General features: G+C 38.2%; 1 protein-coding gene across 10 annotated transcripts in view; it reads left to right on the forward strand.

Moving 5' to 3' along the window:
- The window catches only part of CEP112 (centrosomal protein 112), a 470,205-nt gene that overhangs the window by 346,644 nt on the left and 104,396 nt on the right, over positions 1-19,165 (forward strand). For 9 of the 10 annotated variants that reach the window (XM_049859721.1, XM_049859720.1, XM_049859713.1 and 6 more), the window contains 2 exons: positions 7,512-7,574; positions 16,699-16,848. The exons of the other annotated variant lie outside the window; for it this stretch is intronic. In XM_049859721.1, coding sequence (XP_049715678.1) covers positions 7,512-7,574; positions 16,699-16,848 — 213 coding nt within the window. The remainder of the gene's footprint in view (positions 1-7,511; positions 7,575-16,698; positions 16,849-19,165) is intronic. 10 annotated transcript variants of the gene reach the window in all.

The following is a 19,165-nucleotide window of genomic DNA, read 5'->3' on the forward strand; positions in this document are numbered from 1 at the left end:
AAGACAAGATTTACTGGTCTGACAGAGACTTGAGGAACACCTAAGACTATGGCCCTAAGACACCCATCTGAACTGGAACTGAAGCCATTCCCAGAGACCACCTTCTTTCAGCCAAACGATAGACAGGCTTATGAAATAAACAATAACACTTGTTCCTTAGAATAATCAATTACACAAGATCAAAAGGGCAGCGTTTCCCCAAAAGCAAAGATGAGAAGGCAGGAAGGGGTACAAAATCAGGATGAAAGGAAGCAGGGAGCCCAGGATGGAAATGGGAAGAATGCTGATACATTATGGGGAATGAAACCAATGTCATGGACCACTTAATGTACAAACTATTGAACGGGAAACTAATTTCCTCTGTAAATTTTTATCTAATGCACAATAGAATATTTAAAATAAAAAAAATAGAATATTATGATTTTTATAAGTTGTATACTGTCTAGAATAGACATTCCATGAAGGTGGTGGTGTTGGTTGTTTGTTAGCTGCCGTTGAGTTGGTTCCAACTCATAGCGGCCCTGTGTACAACAGAACGAAACACTGCCCAGTCCTGCGCAGTCCTCGTGATCTTTTTTATGCCTGAGCCCAAAGTTGCAGACACTGTGTCAGTCCGTCTCATTGAAGGTCTTCCTCTTTTTCGCTCTTTACCTTATCAAGCATGATATCCTTCTCCAGGGACTGATCCCTTTTGATAACATGTCCAGAGTATGTGAAATGGAGCGTTACCACCTTAGCTTCTAAGAAGCACTCTGGCTGTACTTCTTCCAAGAGAGATTTGTTCCTTCTTTTGGCAGTCCATGGTATATTGAGTTTTTTTTGCCTACACCATAATTCAAAAGTATCAATTCTTCAGTCTTCCTTATTCATTGCCAAGGTTTTGCATGCATATGAGGTGATTGAAAATACCATGGCTTGGGTCAGGTGCACTTTAGTCCTTAAAGTACCATCTTTGTTTTTTAACACTTTAAAGAGGTCTTTTGCAGCAGATTTGCCCAATGCAATGCATCGTTGATTTCTTGACTGCTGCTTCCATGGGTGTTGATTGTGGATCCAAGTAAAATCAAATCTTTGACAACTTCAATCTTCTCCTCATTTATCACGATGTTGCTTATTGGTCCAGTTGTGAGGAATTTTATTTTCTTTATGTTGAGGTGTAATCCACACTGAAGGGTGTGTAGTCTTTGGTCTTCATCGGTAAGTGTTTCAAGTTCTCCTCACTTTCAGCAAGCAAGGTTTTGTTATCTGCATATCACAGGTTGTTAATGAGTCATCCTCCCATCCTGAAGCCCTGTTTTTCCTTACGTAATCCAGCTTCTCAGATAAATTTGCTCAGCATACAGATTGAATAAGTATGGTGAAAGGATACAACCCTGATGCACACCTTTCTTGACTTTAAACCACGCGGTATCCCCTTGTCCCATTCGAATGACTGCCTTTTAGTCTATGTACAGGCATGAGCACAGTTAAGTGTTCTGGGATTCCCATTCTTCACAATATTATCCATAATTGGTTCTGATCCACCCAGTCGAATGCCTTTGCATAGTCAATAAAACATAGATAAACATCTTTCTGGTATTCTCTGCTTTCGGCCAGGATCCATCTGACATCAGCACTGATATCCCTTGTTCCATGTCCTCTTATTAATCCAGCTTGAATTTCTGGCAGTTCCGGTCAATATACTGTTACAACTGCTTTTGCATGATCTTCAGCAAAATTTTACTTGGACATGATATTAATGATATTGTTTGATAATTTCCAAATTCATTTGGATCAACTTTCTTTGGAATAGGCATAAATATAGATCTCTTCCAGTCCGTTGGCCAGGTAGCTGTCTTCCAAGTTTCTTGGCATAGATAAGTGAGCACCTCCAGTGCTGCATCTGGTTGTAAAACATCTCAGTTGGTTTTCCGTCAATTTCTAGAGCCTTGTTTTTCCTCCAGTGCCTCAGTGCAGCTTGAATTTCTTCCTTCAGTATCATTGGTTCTTGATCATATGCAGTCTCCTGAAATGATTGATCATCAGCCAGTTCTTTTTGGTACAGTAACTCTGTGTAGTCCTTCCATCTTTTGATGCTTCCTGTATCGTTCAGTGCTTTGCTCATGGAACCCTTCAGTTTTGCAACTCATGGCTTGAATTTTTTCTTCAGTTCTTTCAGTTTGAGAAATGCTAGACGTGTTCTTCCCTTTTGGTTTTCTAACACCAGGTCTTTACACACTTCATTATAATACTTTTTCTTCTTGAGCCGCCCTTTGAAATCTTCCATTTAGCTCTTTTACTTCATCATTTTTCTGTTCACTTTAGCTATTTGATGTTCAAGAGCAAGTTTCAGATTCTCTTTTGGTCTTTTCTTTCTTTTCAAGACCTCTTGTCTTCTTCATGTACAGGGTCCTTGATGTCATTCCACAGTTCGTCTGGTCTTGAATCGTTAGTGTTCAATGAGTCAAATCTATTCTTGAGATGGTCTCTAAATTCAGGTGGGATATATTCGAAGTCATACTTTGGCTCTTGTGGACTTGGTCTAATTTCCTTCAGCTTCCACTTGAACTTGCATATAAGTAATTGATGGTCTGATCCACAGTTGGCCCCTGGCCTTTTTCTGACTGATGAATTCCTTTCATGGAGATAGGAAGAAATTTGATCTGTTTCGTTCACTGATATATTCCAGTTTCTCAGAATGGATGCATGAATTGAATGTTTCATTTTAAACAAGCTTATTTGGGGGAAAAAAAAAAAAAAGTTTTTTTTTCTTTTTTTTTTTTTTGGGTGGGTGAGGTTTCAAGGCTGGGAATGAGGCCTTTAGCTACAAGCTCTTGAAGAGTAACTGCAACTGAGATATACACGGACTTGCCTGTACTAACCAGCATCTCTGCCTCCCACTTTTCTAGGGAAAAGTAACTTAATCTTTATGACACTGTAATTAATTTTTAGATGTTCTGGTGGGTAAATATTTTCAAAGCACTTAGAACAGTGCCTGACACATGGAAAGAGCTGTTGAAGTGTTTATTAAATAAATGACAAATACTTTAGCAAGCATTTAGTGATAAGTAACATTGGCAGAGTGTGAACTAAGACAAATAAATCTCAAGAGGTTCCAAGTGGCTTTAATTCTGTTAATGAAGAGTGGCTTTATTAATTATAGAGTCTGATGGGTCACTGAAAAAATAGTGGTATTCATGTGCCCTCACTGCTCTGGAAAACACAAAACTACCCTGAGTACTTGATAGGATTGTTGATGCAAAGAAGTCTATGGCATGAACTCTAAAGAACCGCTTTTGAATGAAGTCCATAAAACACATGGTTATGATAGGATGACTTCAGAGGTATCAGCAGAGGTGATAGAAAAGGAAGAGTACTTGTACTGAATTCACTCATTCATCAGGTAAACATTTATGTGCCAAGCACCATGTTAGGGGCCAAGGCCAGCCTTCTAGGATCTCACAATCTAGTGGGAGAGGGAGACAAGTTAACCAACAATGAACAATTCAGGCTTTGTTCTACGATAGAGGTGCACCCAGAGTAGACTGGGAGCACAAAATCTCATCCTACTCCCATTTATGAGGTCAAAATAAAGAAAGCATTTACAGTTAAACATGGTGGACAGAGAGGACAATCTGTTTGTCTCCACTCCCTCAGGAAACACATCAAAATGAAAGTAACAAAATTAAAAAAAGCCTGAATCAAGGTGTTTGACTTGACTGAACATTACAAATAGCTGTGGAGATTTTTAAAATCCTAGTGCCTGGCTTATGCCCCAGACCAATTAAATCAGAACCTCTGGGAATGGGACCCAGGCATCAATATTTTTATACTATAATTTTTGCAAAGAGAACAAGAAGGTAGACAGCAGTAGACATAAGAAATCAGCAGCATTTTCGAATTTGAGATGGGGCTGGGCAAGTGAAAGGTACTCAGCAGAACTGAGAACACTGAAAATTGAACCACCTCTGAGAGAAAGAGGTTTGGGGGATGCCAGCTAGAATCAGCAAACTCTCTCCTGCTGCAGAACTTTGGGGAGGCTCAGGAATCGAGGGAACTGGGTATGGGTAGAACGGAGAATAAGAGGAATGATTGAAAGTCTATCTAAGGGCATTCAGATGACCCAGATCAGATGACTCAGATTTGATTCCATGACCGTACCCAACCCCACACCTGGTTTACCCTCCAGAGAGATAGAACAATGTACAGCTAAGGGAAAAGATGAAAAGGGATTTGTGTGAGAGTCTGTATCTTCAACACCCAGGTGCCCCTCTGATAACATTGCTAGCAGATCTATGCCCCTGAACTAGAGGATACAGTTCTGGCCAAACTGTCTGGGAGGAAAGTCTAGTCAAATATGGACATGGTAGAATCCAGGCCCCTGTGATAAGGCCCACCCATACATACGCGTGCCGGTGGACAATTGAGCTTCTACTCAACTTTTGAAGGCCTCACTTAAATAAGAACACCAAAGGTTACCAGATGTTTGAGGAAGTTATCTGAAGTGACCAAAACAGGCTGGAAAAAGTAAATAAATAAAAGGAACTCAGAAAAACACAGATGCTGGAGGGAACAGGAAAAAAAAATTTAAGTGGGTGGGTGGGTGCATATAATAATCGCAGAATGAATAGGGACTATATTGAGAGGCATTATGCTATGCACTGTACATGGTGAAGCACCCGTGCGCTGAGCCAAATTGTGTGAGATTGAGGCCTACCTCCATCACTTCCTGGCTGTGTGATCCTGGATAAGTTACTTAACCTCTGTGTGCCTACGTTCCCTCATGTGTAAAAATATGGGTGATCATAATGGTGTCCAGAGAACCAGAAAGAACTCTTGGAAATTACAAACGTGATGACACAATTTTTTTTTTTAATTCAATGTAGTAAGTTGAAAATTAAAACTAAAAGAAATCGCCCTTCATGCACACTTGCCTCCTTTGCCATGAGACCAGAAGAACTGGATGGTGCTTGGCTAACATTACTGAACATTTTGATCAAAGAGTCCGTAAAAGAACCCTGATCAAAAGGGGGACAATGTAGAACACAATTTCAAATTCTCATGAACTGTAGACTCTTTGGAACCATGGAGGGATAATCTTTAATCCTTAGAACAAAAATATCCCCTGAAGTCATCTTAAAACCAAACAGTAGTTTAACTTAACTAGTAAAAAAGGTCTGCCTTGAGCATTATGCTCTTTTAAGAACCATCTATCTGGGATCAAATTGACAACAGCAACTTATAAGATTAGATGGGAACCTTAGAGGGCAGTGAGTTTATGTTAATGAGGGAGGAACAACTCAGAAAAGGAGGGTGAGGATGGTTGCACAACTTGAAGAATGTAATCAGTGTCACTGAATTGTACATCTAGAAACTGTTGAATTGGTGTGTTTTGCTGTGTATATTCTCAACAACAAAATAAATAAAACTTAGAAAAAGAAAACCCAATAAAAAAAATGAACAAAGGACTTGAATAGACATTTCCCCAAAGAAGATATGCAAATGGATAATAAGCATATGAAAAGATGCTCAAGATTGTTAGTCATTAGGGAAATGCAAATCAAAACCACAATTAGATACCACCTTACCCTCACTAGGATGGCTATTATCAGAAAAAAAACCAAAAACTAGCAAGTGGTCATGAGCATGTGGAGAAGTTGGAGCCCTCTTTCACTGCTGGTGGGATTGTGAAATGGTGTAGCCGCTTTGGAAAACAATTGACAGTTCCTCAAAAAGTTAAACATAGAATCACCATATGTCAGTAATTTCACTTCTAGGTATGTAACCAAGAGTTTTGAAAGCAGGGACTCAACCAAATATGGTACACCAATGGTGATTACAGCATTATTCACAATAACCAAAAGGTGGAAACACCCAAGCATTCATGAGCAAATGAATGGATAAACACAATGTGGTATATCCATACAATGGAATATTATTCAACCATAAAGAGAAATGAAGTTTCGATACATACTATAACATGGATGAACCTTGAGAACAGTATGCTAAGTGAAATAAGTCAGACACAAAAGGACAAATATTTTAGGATCCCACTTACATGAAATATCTAGAATAGGTAAAGTCATAAAGACAAAAGTGGTTACTAGGAGCTGGGGGGAAAGGAACCCTGGTGGTCCAATGGTTAAGCACTTGGTTGCTAACCAAAAGGTTAGCGGTTCAAACCTACCAGCCACCCTGCAGGAGAAAAGACATGATGATCTGCTTCTGTAAAGATTACAGCTGAGAAGACCCTATGGGGCATTTCTACTCTGTCCTATAGGGCAGCTTTGAGTCAGAATCAACTCGGTGGCACACAACAACAACAACAGGGGTGGGAGGAAGGGGAAAATGGGGAGCTATTGCTGAAGGGCACTGGGTTTCCGTTTGAGGTGATATCAAACTTTTGGAAATGGATGTGGTGATGGTAACACCACATGTTGAATGTCACTCAATTAGACACTTGAAAATGATTAAAATGGCGAACTTTTTGTTATATGTATTTTACCATAATAAAAAAATTCCCCCTGGGGGAAAAAAAAAAGTTGAGGAAATCACTAGGAAAGATCAAAGAGACAGAAAAGTGGAAAATAGAAGCAATAAGAAAAAAAGATGATAAATTTGAGAGGTCAACAGAGTTGCAGAGAGAAAGAGACCAGGGGAAAAAGTGGGGCAGAAACCGTTAGAGTAATGTCCAAAACCTTCCCCAGAAATGAAGGCCCTCCAAGCTCAGATTGAAAGGGCCTACGTAGTGCCTGTATGATGGGTGGGAAAAGGCCCAGTCTCGGGCATGTCACCATGACATTTCCAAACACTGCAGAGAGAATGAGATCCCAAATGCTCCTGTTGAGAAGGGATCAGAATTTGAATGGCAAAGGAAACAATCTAGTTCTAAGTAATGTGGAATATTCTGGAAACGCCACACTAGTTCCAGGACGTAAAAATTGTTTGATGAGTCGGAATCAACTCAACAGCAACTGGTTTGGTTTTTGTTTGGCCACTTCAAAAAATAGCTCATGGGTGTGAGGCAGAGCGAAGGCTCCCTGTTTGCTCAGTGAGTCCAAAAATCTCAGCTCTGTCTTTGGCCAGGGGCATCTATTTTATCTAACTAAGGTGAAAGAGACACTTTAAACTCAAGTCCGGGAGTATTGCATTTACCTTCACCTCCACCTCCCCCAGTTCCCTCTCCCTATTCCTTTTCCTTCTCCTGTTTCTTCTCCTTTCCCCTCTTTATTTATCTTCTCAGTCTTCACACTTTTGCTGTGTCTATTTCTGTCTCCTTCTCTCTCTCGCTTTCTATCCCCAGAAGTCTTATGTTTGTCTAATAATTGGCAGGAGAGATCTTTTTTTTTTTTTTTTTTCTTTTTAAGTGATGAATAGTTGGCGTTAGATCAAAGACAAGCCCTGTGGTTTTCTGGCTGCCCCAGAAGGGCGGTGCAGCTGGCAGTCCTCCCAGCTGCCTGGTGATAGGCATGTGGAAGAGATACCAAGCTCACAGGTCACCGTGTGTGTGTTCATGTCCATGTGTTTTTCAGGCCAACAGCAAACTGAAGCAGATTGAGAAGGAATATACTCAGAAGCTTGCCAAGTCTTCACAGGTAAGCAACGTTTAAAAAAGAAAGAAAAGAAAATGAAACTGACACATAAAAGTTTTTGCATTTTAAATTTCTTTTCACTTTTTTATGAATTAGTATCATATTTTTGATGGCTATATATAAAATGTATATATAAAATACACTTTTAATGTTTCAGTCTTATTTTGAAACAATAAGGCATATTGAACCATTTGAACCAACACACATGTGTACGCACACACACACATACTCACTCGAATCTTGTAAAACCAGCCCGTGCACTTGAACAAGCCCAGGCCGAAACATATTTCACAAGGGCGGGAGATTCACACTTACATCTGTGATGTGAGTGGTTTGATACCATCTGTGCTTTTTTTTGCAATGTTCCATTTTGCTGCACCTCAAGGCTGCTTATCAACAAAATTCAAAATGACAATTCTGGGTTAAATCAGCAGCTCAACTGTTGACTCCTTTTGGAAAAAAAGGATTGTAAGTCCCTTCACGCATATTTTGCTGTTTGTTGTTACTGGAGTAGTTTCAGTATAAGAAAGAGCAGCAGTTGAATGCTTGTCTTGCCTTGCAATGTGATGCTTAGAGTACTTGTTCTGCAGAAGTTGTTATGAGGACACCCTGTAGTGTCATTTAGGGAATCCCAAGCATCCCTTAGTGGGATGAGTAATTCTAGAATAAATAAATATTACTTATCTTCGTTTTCACATGCATAAATGAAGCCATTTAATTTTGCGGGCATCATATCTAATAATTTTTTTTCAAATCAGCTTTTCTTAATATTTTTGTATGTATACAGTGACATGTGGTAGTGAATTAGAATTGATATCCTATTTTGTGAGTTACCTCGTAAAAGTAATAACAACACAACAACAAAACAAAAATAATATTAGCATTTATGGGGCACTTCCCATACTGTCTCATTCAGTCTTTATTCACAAGAACTCTGAGGTTAGCAGCTATTACTGACACCATTTTTCCAGTTGAGAAAACAGACTTCAAGAGGTGAGGTCACACAAGTTAAGTCAGTAAGTGACTAAGCCAGGACCCAACCTGTGTCTGACTTCAAAATGGAAGCTCTTCACCTTGACACCAGACTGGCCCAGTCTCTTACATTTTTAATATGGCAGAAGTTGATAGTTACTGTGACATCTCTTAGATTCTGTGATTATTTCTAAAGTGTGTATATGTTATATAATACAGTACATTAGGAAAGCGATCAATCTTTTGTCTAAATGTCTATTTAAAAGATGATGCTTATGCTTTGGTTGCCATTACTCCATCCCTTCCATGAGGAAGGATCATGGGAAAATATCCTTTTTAGTCCATTGAGAAGAAAAAGGCTTGTAGCAAAAAGAAATTTTATTACTCCAAAAGTTGAATTTGCCACTGACTTGCCCTTTACGCCCTGTGTATTTTGCTTTTTGTTAAATGGGGGAAGCAGACCGAGAGTGAGATATAAGATAGCAAACAAAAATGCTTACTTAATGAGAGTATAAACGGAAGTATTTAAGTTGATCTGAAGGAATGTATGAAGCCTGATTAGTCGATATTAAAGCAAATTAAACGTTCGTTAGTGTGAAAGAAAGCCTAAGCTTTAGAGTCTGACAAGCATGAATTTGAATACCAGCCACTTACATGACCATGAGTGAGTTACCTGCACTCTCTGGAATCCAGTTTCCTCATTTGTAAAATGGAGGAGGAGTACTTACCTCATAAGTTGTTCTAAGCACTAAATAAAACAATGTTGAAAAAATGCTTAGTACAGTGCCTAGTACTTAATAAAGCATTTAATAACAGTTATTATAATAGCAGTATCAAAAGTGTACTAAAGAAAGGAAAGGAGAAAGGGAAGAATGAAAAAAGGTCTGGAAGGAGGGAGGAATTATTTATTGAGACTATATTTTTCCATAAATATTTCATTTAGGTCCTCAATATTCATATGAGTTCAATGCCCATTGCTGCTGAGTCTGCTCCATAGGGTTTTCAAGGCTGTAATCTTAATGGTGGAACCCTGGTGGCATAATAGTTAAGAATTATGGCTGTTAACCAAAAGGTTGGCAGTTTGAATCCACCAGGTGCTCCTTGGAAACTCTATGGGGCAGTTCTACTCTATCCTGTAGGGTCACTATGAGTCAGAATCGACTCAACGGCAACAGATTTTTGGTTTTTAATCTTAATGGAGAAAAGATTGAAGTTGTTGAGGATTTCATTTTACTTAGATCTACAGTCAACACCCATGGAAGCAGCAGTCAAGAAATCAAATGGCGTATTGCACTGGGCAAATCTGCAGCAAAAGACCTCTTTAAAGTGTTAAAAAATCAAAGATGTCACTTTAAGGACTAAGGTATGCCTGACCCAAGCCATGGTATTTTCAGTTGCCTTATATGAATGTGAAAGCTGGACAATGAATAAGGAAGACCGAAGAAGAATTGATACCGTTTAGTTATGGTATTGACGAAGAATATTGATCATACCATGGCTGCCAGAAGAAGGAACAAGTCTATCTTGGAAGAAGTACAGCCAGAATGCTCCTTAGAAACAAGGATGTCGAGACTTTGTCTCAGGTACTTTGGACGTGTTAGCAGTAGGGACTAGTCCCTGGAGAAAGATATCATGCTTGATAAAGTAGAGGGTCAGTGAAAAAGAGGAAGACTCTCAAAGGGATGGATTGACATGGTGGCTGAAACAGTGGGCCCAAACATAGCAACAATTGTGAGAATGGTGCAGGACCAGGTAGTGTTTTGCTTTGTTGTACATGGGGTCACCATGAGTCGGAACCGATTCAGTGGCACCTAAAACAACAGCAATCTTTATGGAAGCAGACTGCCATGTCTTTCTCCTGTGGAGCAGCTGGTACGTTTGAACAACTGACCTTTTGGTTAGCAGCCAAGCACTTAACCACTGCAGCTTAGTGCTTAACCATTGTTCCACCAGGGCTCGTTATCATATGAATAGTATTATTATTCTCATTTCATAGGTGAGAAAACTGAGGCTCACGGAGCATAATTTCTCCCCTAATCAGAAAGCTGATACATTGTAGAGCAAGACTCAAACTCATGCCTTCCAACTCCAAGCCCATTTTATTTATATATATATAAACCACTTAGTGGCTCACTTTTGAAACGAGATGAAAGATTAAAATAGCAGAATAGTTTTTGCCAGAGATTTACACACATATATATATATATATATATATATTTACATCTCTTGTCTTGTTTTGAAAGTGATCCACTGAGTGGTTCCCAGACTTTGGGTGTTCAAGAATTGATAAAATCTCCCTCCAAAATAGGATTGCTTACTATTTTTCCAAATAAAAGCATGAAGGAGGAGAAGGTGGAAGCAAAGGAGAAAGAAAAAACAACTAGTAGCAGCTATCATACATTATCATTATCATTTCATAAATGAGAGTGCAATGCCAAAAAAGAAAAATCCTAGAAAGGGCCTAATAATATGATAAAAGATATCCCCTCCTTTTCATAAAAGGTAGGGTGATAATCTTTCATTGATTACATTTTGTTTGACCACCTCTCTTATATAAGTAATTTATTATTGTATTTATATATAAAATTATACTGTGATATGGATACATTTTATAAACACAGCTTCATATTTATAATATATATATGTATATACAAAATTTATCAATATATCTGTACTGGCATACACATACATATATAAAAACTAGCATTTGAGAAATATTGGTTTACAGTGCCTGTCAATTCAGAGAAACATTTGATTATTTAAAAGTGAACATTATAAAACAGAACTGTGGACTGACTTTTTCCATTTTCAAGTGATAGCTTGCTAGGATCTCTAACTCATATATAAGCTGATAAGAAAACCAGAAGCCAAGTTGCTTAACTCTCTTTATCAGATTTTTTTAAATCCTCTTTCAAAAAAACACTAATAAGTAAGTAAAAAAATGAATGAATTGGTAATGAATACATTGGTACCCAGGAGATCATCAGATTAATATGGAAAATATTTTAAATGTTTTCCTCCATTAAAGGGAGTTACTTAATCTTTAATATTTTATCAAGCTTTTATACCAGATGATCTGTATACAGTAAACCCTTGACATACCTAAGGACTGTGTCCCCTTCTGGGATCCTCATCGTTCACTATGACGGAAATGTTTGCATCCACTCCAACTACCATGCTTCCAAATATCATTTCCATCAGAATCACATATTCTTTATATCTTATCACACATTAACCTTCCCTTCTAAATTTTAATACAGTTTTCCCCACTCAAATGACTCACCTCTTGGCCATTTTTCAAAGGGAGGTATTGTCATTGCAAGAACATTTGTAGGTGGAAATGTAAAGACTAAAGCTGAGTTGCCAGCTGACCCCCGCCCCCCCGCCCCCGTCTGATGTCGCCACTGCCCTATACTAGCTTCCATACACCTTATGCAAATTCTTGCCTGGGCATATTCCAACATGCCCCATGTCATGGATTGAATTATGTCCCCCCAGAAATGTGTGTATTAATTTGGTTATGCCATGATTCCCAGTATTCTGTGGCTGTCCTCCATTTTGTGATTGTAATTTTATGTTAAAGATGATTAGGGTAGGATTGTAACACCCTTACCAGGTCACATCCCTGATTCAATATAAAGGGAGTTTCCCTGGGGTGTGGCCTGCACCACTTTTTATCTTTCAAGAGATAGAAGGAAAGGGAAGTAAGCAGAGAATGGAGGGACCTCATACCACCAAGAGAGCAGCACCCGGTGCAGAGCGTATCCTTTGGACCCGGAGTTCCTGCGCCTGAGAAACTCCTTGACCAGGGGAAGATTGAGAACAAGGACCTTCCTCCAGAGAGAGAAAGTCTTCCCCTGGAGCCAAGGCCCTGAATTTTGACTTTTAGCCTACTTTACTGTGAGGAAATATCCTCTTTGTTAAAGCCATCCACTTGTGGTATTTCTGTTATAGCAGCACTAGATGACTAAGACACGCTATATGCTCCAAACCTTCATGTCACTTTCTAGGGTGACAACCCAGAATGCAAAGGTATTGAGGACCCACTCTTCCACTTATTTTAGGAGGATCTTCAAAGTTCACCTAACCTTCCTAAGTGTGGCTCGTCTTGTCTATTATATTTGAAGGAAGAGCTTTATAAAAATCTCAAATTGTACTGCAGTCTGAAAATCAGTAGAATGAGTTAAGGATGAAATCTTAACTCTCTTTACAATACTGTTATTTATAAGACTTTAAGATCACTGACATTTATGTAAAGTGTAAATTGCTTAACAATAATTATAGACTATTATAGTTTTCGTGACTTCGGTTGCTAACAGCATCAGCCCCAAATAACTCTTCTTTTGCTTCCCGATGTATTAATTTTTAATAATCATATGGAAATGATATTCTAATAGCTTCTTCCTCTGAGGCTAATACAGGATAAACACTTAGCTGAGTGGTGGGATTTTGTTTTTTGGTTTTAATTTTTGATTCAAAATGAGGGTTTTGACTATGATTGTATAGATTAGTTTTCATTATCCTCAGCAACTTTTTATATTATTATTGTATAACCAGACTAGATTACCTCAGTATAATTTGCCAAGTGATTATTTTTTTTTATTTACCATGATCATTATATTTTCACTGCTTAAATATTTACTGAGTGTCAATTATATACACTGAGCAAAGGAGAAAATAGTCCATTGTCCTGTACTCTATGCCTACAACCAGTAGAGTTTTGTACCTTACCTAAAGCATATTAATCTGGTTATTATGATTATTCCTTACTCTTAAAGTAAGTCTTAAGTCCTCTTTTTAAAAAATTTTTCTGGCTACCCCATTATATCCATCAGTCTACATGCAAGCAATCTATTTATCTAGCCAAGGTGTTTCACCTGAAGTGTCTTGACATTCTCTCTCTTCTGTCACCCCCATAAATTTTTTAATAAATTTCCAGAGATAATCTCATTATTCCATCAAGGGAATCTCATTATTCCCCCACAAAGAATGTAAAGTTTCATTTTGCACACAAAAGCCAGCATACCCTCCTCAGAACATCCTGGATTCTGCTAGCAGCCCCTTCCCAAACCTGTGTTTATTTCTTTTTGAAGAAGTCTTGTCATAAATCTTCTGAAATGCGAGGTCTCCCTGTTTCATGTCCATGTGGTCATTTGAAGTATCCCAGTATATTTTTATCTTCAGTCTTTGGTCAGTTAAAAGCTAATTTAGATCTTAGTATTTTTTTAAAGAAGCAAATTACTTTGTGCTTTAAAAACATATGACTGTGGTGATGAAGGTATGAGTCTACACATCTGAATCTACACATGTGGTAAAACTGTGTAGAACTAAGCACACACACATACACACTGTAGAATTAAACCCACCACTTCCACAAAGTTGTAGTTTACTCATCTTGAAACATTGAAATAGCATAGTTATTTTTGCTCTTAGGCCCCATGTTCTTATAAAATATCAATCTTAAATTTCGTGTTGGGCCAAGGACATTTGTCTCTTTCTTATCTCTGGCTCCTCCTGCTCTGTGACACTGCATAAGTTGATTATTCACAGTTTTTCACATTTACTACAAGAATTTAAACATCCCTGTGTCACCACAGTGCTGTGACAATTAATTGAATTGATAACAAAATAGAAAAACCATTTAATCAAAATTCAGAAAATAGATGAAAACATCCTCATTGTTGGTCAATGAAACCCTTCAACTTATGGCAGAAGGTTCAATTTTGCATTTGCTAATGTTAATATAATATTATGTACTTTGTGACTTATTTCACAGTTATTTTCTTATTTATGAATTCTAAAAATCTAACTTTATTACAGTGAGTTTGCACATTTCTAAAAGTATAAATACTCCACAGTGGTGCAACAATTAAGCACTCAACTGCTAACCAAAAGTTTGGTGGTTCAAACCCACCCAGTGGCTTTGTGGAGAAAGACCTAGTGATCTGCCTCCGTAAAGATTAGAGTCAAGAAAACCCTATGGGGCAGTTCTCCTCTGTCACATGGGATCAAAGTGAATCAAAATTGACTTGACAGCACCTAACAAAAACATTTATGTCAGTAGTAACAACTAAGATTTCTATAGGACTTGACTTCCGGGGAGCTGTAGATAGTTCCTATTATTGCTTTCTAATGCTGTAATATAGTTTTGTCATCAAATAGTAGTTGAGAAAACAGAAGTTCAATTCAGATAAATTACTTGTCCAATGTTTTTCCCCAACCAGCCTCCCTGCAGTAGAACCAACAGAATTATATTATAACCCAGGACCATTTCCTGCTTTTAAAAAGTCATCGCCCACTGCTAGATGGTAGACAAGGATCAACTTCGGTGAAGGGAAGGATAGCACATAATACAGGGGAAGTCAGCACAACTGGACCAAAGCAAAAACTAAGAAGGTTCCTGGACACATCCAAACACTTTGAGGGACAGAGTATCTGGGGCTAGGGACTGGGGACCATAGTTTCAGGGGACATCTAGGTCAATTGGCATAACAAAGTTTATTAAGAAAACGTTCTGCATCCCACTTTGATGAGTGGCATCTGGGGTCTTAAAAGCTTGTGAGCAGCCATCTATAAGATGCATCAGTTGATCCTGTCTCACTTGGAGCAAAGGAGAATGAAGAAAACCAAAGATACAAGAAAAATATTAGCCCAAGAGGCTAAAGAACCACATAAACCAGAGATTCCACCAGTCTGAGACCGGAAGAACTGGATGGTGCCCTGCTACCACCACTGACCGCCCTAACAGGGAACGCAACAGAGAGTCCTGGATGGAGCGGGAGAAAAGCGTGGAGCAGGACTCAAACTCACATAAAAGAACCAGACTTAATGGTCTTACAGAAACTGGAGGAACCTCCAAAACTGTGACCCCCAGATGCTCTGTTAACCCAGAACTGAAACCATTCCCAAAGCCCACTCTTCAGACAAGGATTAGACAGGACTATAAGACAAAAAATACATATGAGGACTGTGCTTCTTAGTTCAGTCAGATACACGAGACCAAATGGGCAGCTCCTGTCCAGAAGCAGGATGAGAAGGCAGGAAGTGACAGGAACTGGTTGAATAAACACAGGGAACGCTGGCGTGGAAAGGGGGAATGTGCTGTCACATAGTGGGGATTGCAACTATTGTCACAAAACAATCAATCAGTAAATACATAAATAAATAAAAAGTCATCACCATTGACTTTGGAAGGAAAAGGATACATCCAAACCCAAGGGAAGGCAGTGCTTTCAGCAAGCTAGTTTCCTTCCATTAAATGTAAAAGGTCCTTCATCATATGGTTACTTTGAGAACTTGAGAGAACCAAGTCATGAATCCAATTCTCTGATGTAGAACTAGAGTCACTGAAATGACACTACTTGAACCAAAATAAACTTCAATGAAATATATAAGTTAGGAACAAAACAACCTTTTTGGAATTATATCATAATAAACTTGTCTCCAATACCAAATCCTTGTTTAAAAGAAACACAAAGTTGGCTGGTTAGAGGAACCAATTAGTACAGCAGTTGATCTGACTGCATGGTTCACATCCTGCCTGTCTCCTTTGTTGTATATCATCTTCAGCCACTGAAAATATTGGACCTCTTCCTATGCCTCTGTTTCCTCATTTATGAAAGGCAGTCCATCATAACGCTTGTCTCACAGGAGTAAATAACGAGAACTTCATCTGCTTAGCACAGTACGCAGAAATGAGTAAACACTCAAAAAGTATTGGGTAGAGTTAGGTGGCTGTGAAGACTGAACTCTGTTCACTTATTTTCTTTGGTTATTATACTTCAGAGTATCATGAGAGGAAAAACAACTTTGCTCATTCTAGTAAGCATATTTTTCAGCAAAATAAAATCTGACGCTTTTCATATTTTCGAGATCACAGATGTTCTTTCTTCTGATGAGTAAATAGTGTGGAATGTTGTAGTGGAAATGTCTTCCAAATATATTTGGTTCAGCAGTTGCTCACCATTCACTGTTTTATTATAGTCTTTTATTGTGTGGAATTTCATGCATGATGGTGTGTGATATGTTAATTGAAAATACTTAGTTTGTGGAGTAAATTTTTGCCAAAGCCATTCCTCTGTCAGGCATAAATACATATAAAATAGATGCCTCTCACTGAAGAATTTGAAGTCATAGCATGCTGTTTTCATTTTAGATCATAGCTGAACTTCAGACAACCATTTCCTCTCTGAAAGAGGAGAACAGCCGGCAGCAGCTTGCTGCAGAAAGGCGGCTCCAGGATGTTAAACAAAAGTTTGAAGATGAGAAGCAGCAGCTGATTAGAGATAATGACCGAGCAATCAAGGTAATCTGAAGACTTCAGTAACCAGTGGTACCAGCTGCTTTAATGTAATTAAAAGGAGGCCTGAAATCCCAGCAGTGGGCAGATGAACGCAGGTATCTGGCTTGCTCACACAGCCTGCAGCCATCCCATTCACTGGACGCTGCCTTTGATGTAGCCAGTGACTCAGGCCCACTTCCCTCTAAGAGATCACATGCCAACACAAAAACTTTTTTTTTTTTTGGCAAGCCCGATCCATTCACATTGAACAAATATTTGAAAATACCCTGTGCTCTCTCTTGAGAGCCAGCTTGAGAATTCACTCATTTGGGAATTGTCTCTTGAAATTAGCATGAGTGTTTTCATCCAGGACTGCTGGCTAATAGATTCAGAAGTCACTTTGCAACTCACATTCTACTCTTGGGCCACATCCTTTCACTATGTCTTCGCATAATGAGAAATAACCTGTCCGAGGTTTAGAATGCCAACCACTTGAGGTGCTTTGACATAGTACATACAGGGTGGTTGCTGCCGAGAACCTAGGTTGTTTCCAAGCAGCTTCAAAGACTTACACCCTTCATAGCAGCAGAAACCTCCCTGGGCCCTGATTCTTCAGGTGGTAGGCAGTTAAATCCCAAAGAAGTTTCTTCTTGGCTTCACCGTAGTGAATATTATTGTTAAATGTCTACATCATGCTGTGTTTAATCTGTGAGGATAAGCATCTGGAAACCTTTATAAATAAGGTTTAAAAGAGAACAAAAACTTTTTTAAACAATTCCCAGTGAAAGATTATTTTCCAGTGATGTACTTTGTTGTAACAATACTTACAGCATGGAGAGTAATCATACAAAGCAAAGAAAGATAACAGAAACATTTGGGTTTGATCGCTGCCCTTTTCTACGTAACCCCTCCATCTTTCAGTTCTAGAGCCTAGTTTAGACAGTCTGAGTAACTGAGGGACAAGTTTGTTTTAAAATATGTTTTTTTTTTTTATATACTCTTTAAACCTGGACAGCACTGTCTAGAATAAAAAATCCTTAGAGATGGACAAAGCCTTAGAGGCCATTACATCTAGACTCCTCACTTTAGATAGGAGAACTTATTTTTTTGTTAATGACATTTTCTCTATGAATTTCCTTCTGTGAGCTTTTTTCCCTTGTATGTTTTATGAGACAAAAAAAGATGGAATTCTAGTATTTTAGTCTTTTAAGCCTTTTTCTTTTACACATGCACAGAAAATGATCATTGATCTGTATGATTGTTTTGCTTTGCTTAAAGTGAGTCTCATACTTAGGTTAAATTGTTTAGTTATGCAAAAAATTTATTTTAAATGAATTTCTTCTCCAATTGATGCCCAAATACCAAGTGATGATAATTTCCAATTTTTAAATAAAGAAATGAATTCCAGTATAACCAAAAGGGGAGACATGAATTAAGGTACTCCATTATAACAATATAGTTCTAGTATCATTTCATAGAGTTTAAAAAAAATCTTAGAGTTGAAAGAATTATAATCAGTATGTTGTTGTTAGTTGCTATTGAGTCTGTTGACTCATGGTGACTCCACATGTGCAAAATAGAACTGCCCCATAGGGTTTTCAAGGCTGTGATCTTTCAGAAGCTGATCACCAGGCCTGTCTTCCAAGGCACTTACTGATGAATTTGAACCACCAACGTTTTGGCTAGTAGCAGAGTGCTTAACTGTTTGTGCCACCCAGAAACTTCCGTAATCAGCATGTTTAATTATTTGTTTTTTGCAGCTTTAATCCATTTACCTGTTAGTAGGGAAAAACATTTAAATCTTATTTTCAACAAAGTGCCAAATCATAAAGACTGAATTTAAAAGATGGCAGTTTGTATGTATATGCTATATTTATGACCTCTAAAACATATGTATACTGTAAAAACCGAAAAAATAAAACCAACCATCAAGTCGATTCCACCTCAAAGTGACCTTATAGGACAGAGTAGAACTGCCCTGCAGGGTTTCCAAGGAGCAGCTAGTGGATTTGAACTGCTGACCTTTTGATTAGCAGACAAATGCTTACTGACTGTACCACCAGAGCCCCGTGTATACTGTAGGTACCTAAAAGTAAAGAATTAAAAACACAGTGTAGATAGGACATAGTTCAGTTTTGATTTACTCGGATTATGTGTAAAGTGAATCACATTTATTTTTATTAACTTATTTAAAGTTGCTAAGATAATTATTAGCATTCATAATGAATAAGAAAATAGCTGATGTTTATTCAACATATACCAGGCTTGCATCTCCTGTTCCATTATTTTATTTAAACCCAACAGTAGTCTTTATGAGGAAAGTATTTCTGTCACCCCCATT

The sequence above is a fragment of the Elephas maximus genome, chromosome 19 (genome assembly GCF_024166365.1).
Source record: "Elephas maximus indicus isolate mEleMax1 chromosome 19, mEleMax1 primary haplotype, whole genome shotgun sequence".
NCBI classification, from domain to species: Eukaryota; Metazoa; Chordata; class Mammalia; order Proboscidea; family Elephantidae; genus Elephas; species Elephas maximus.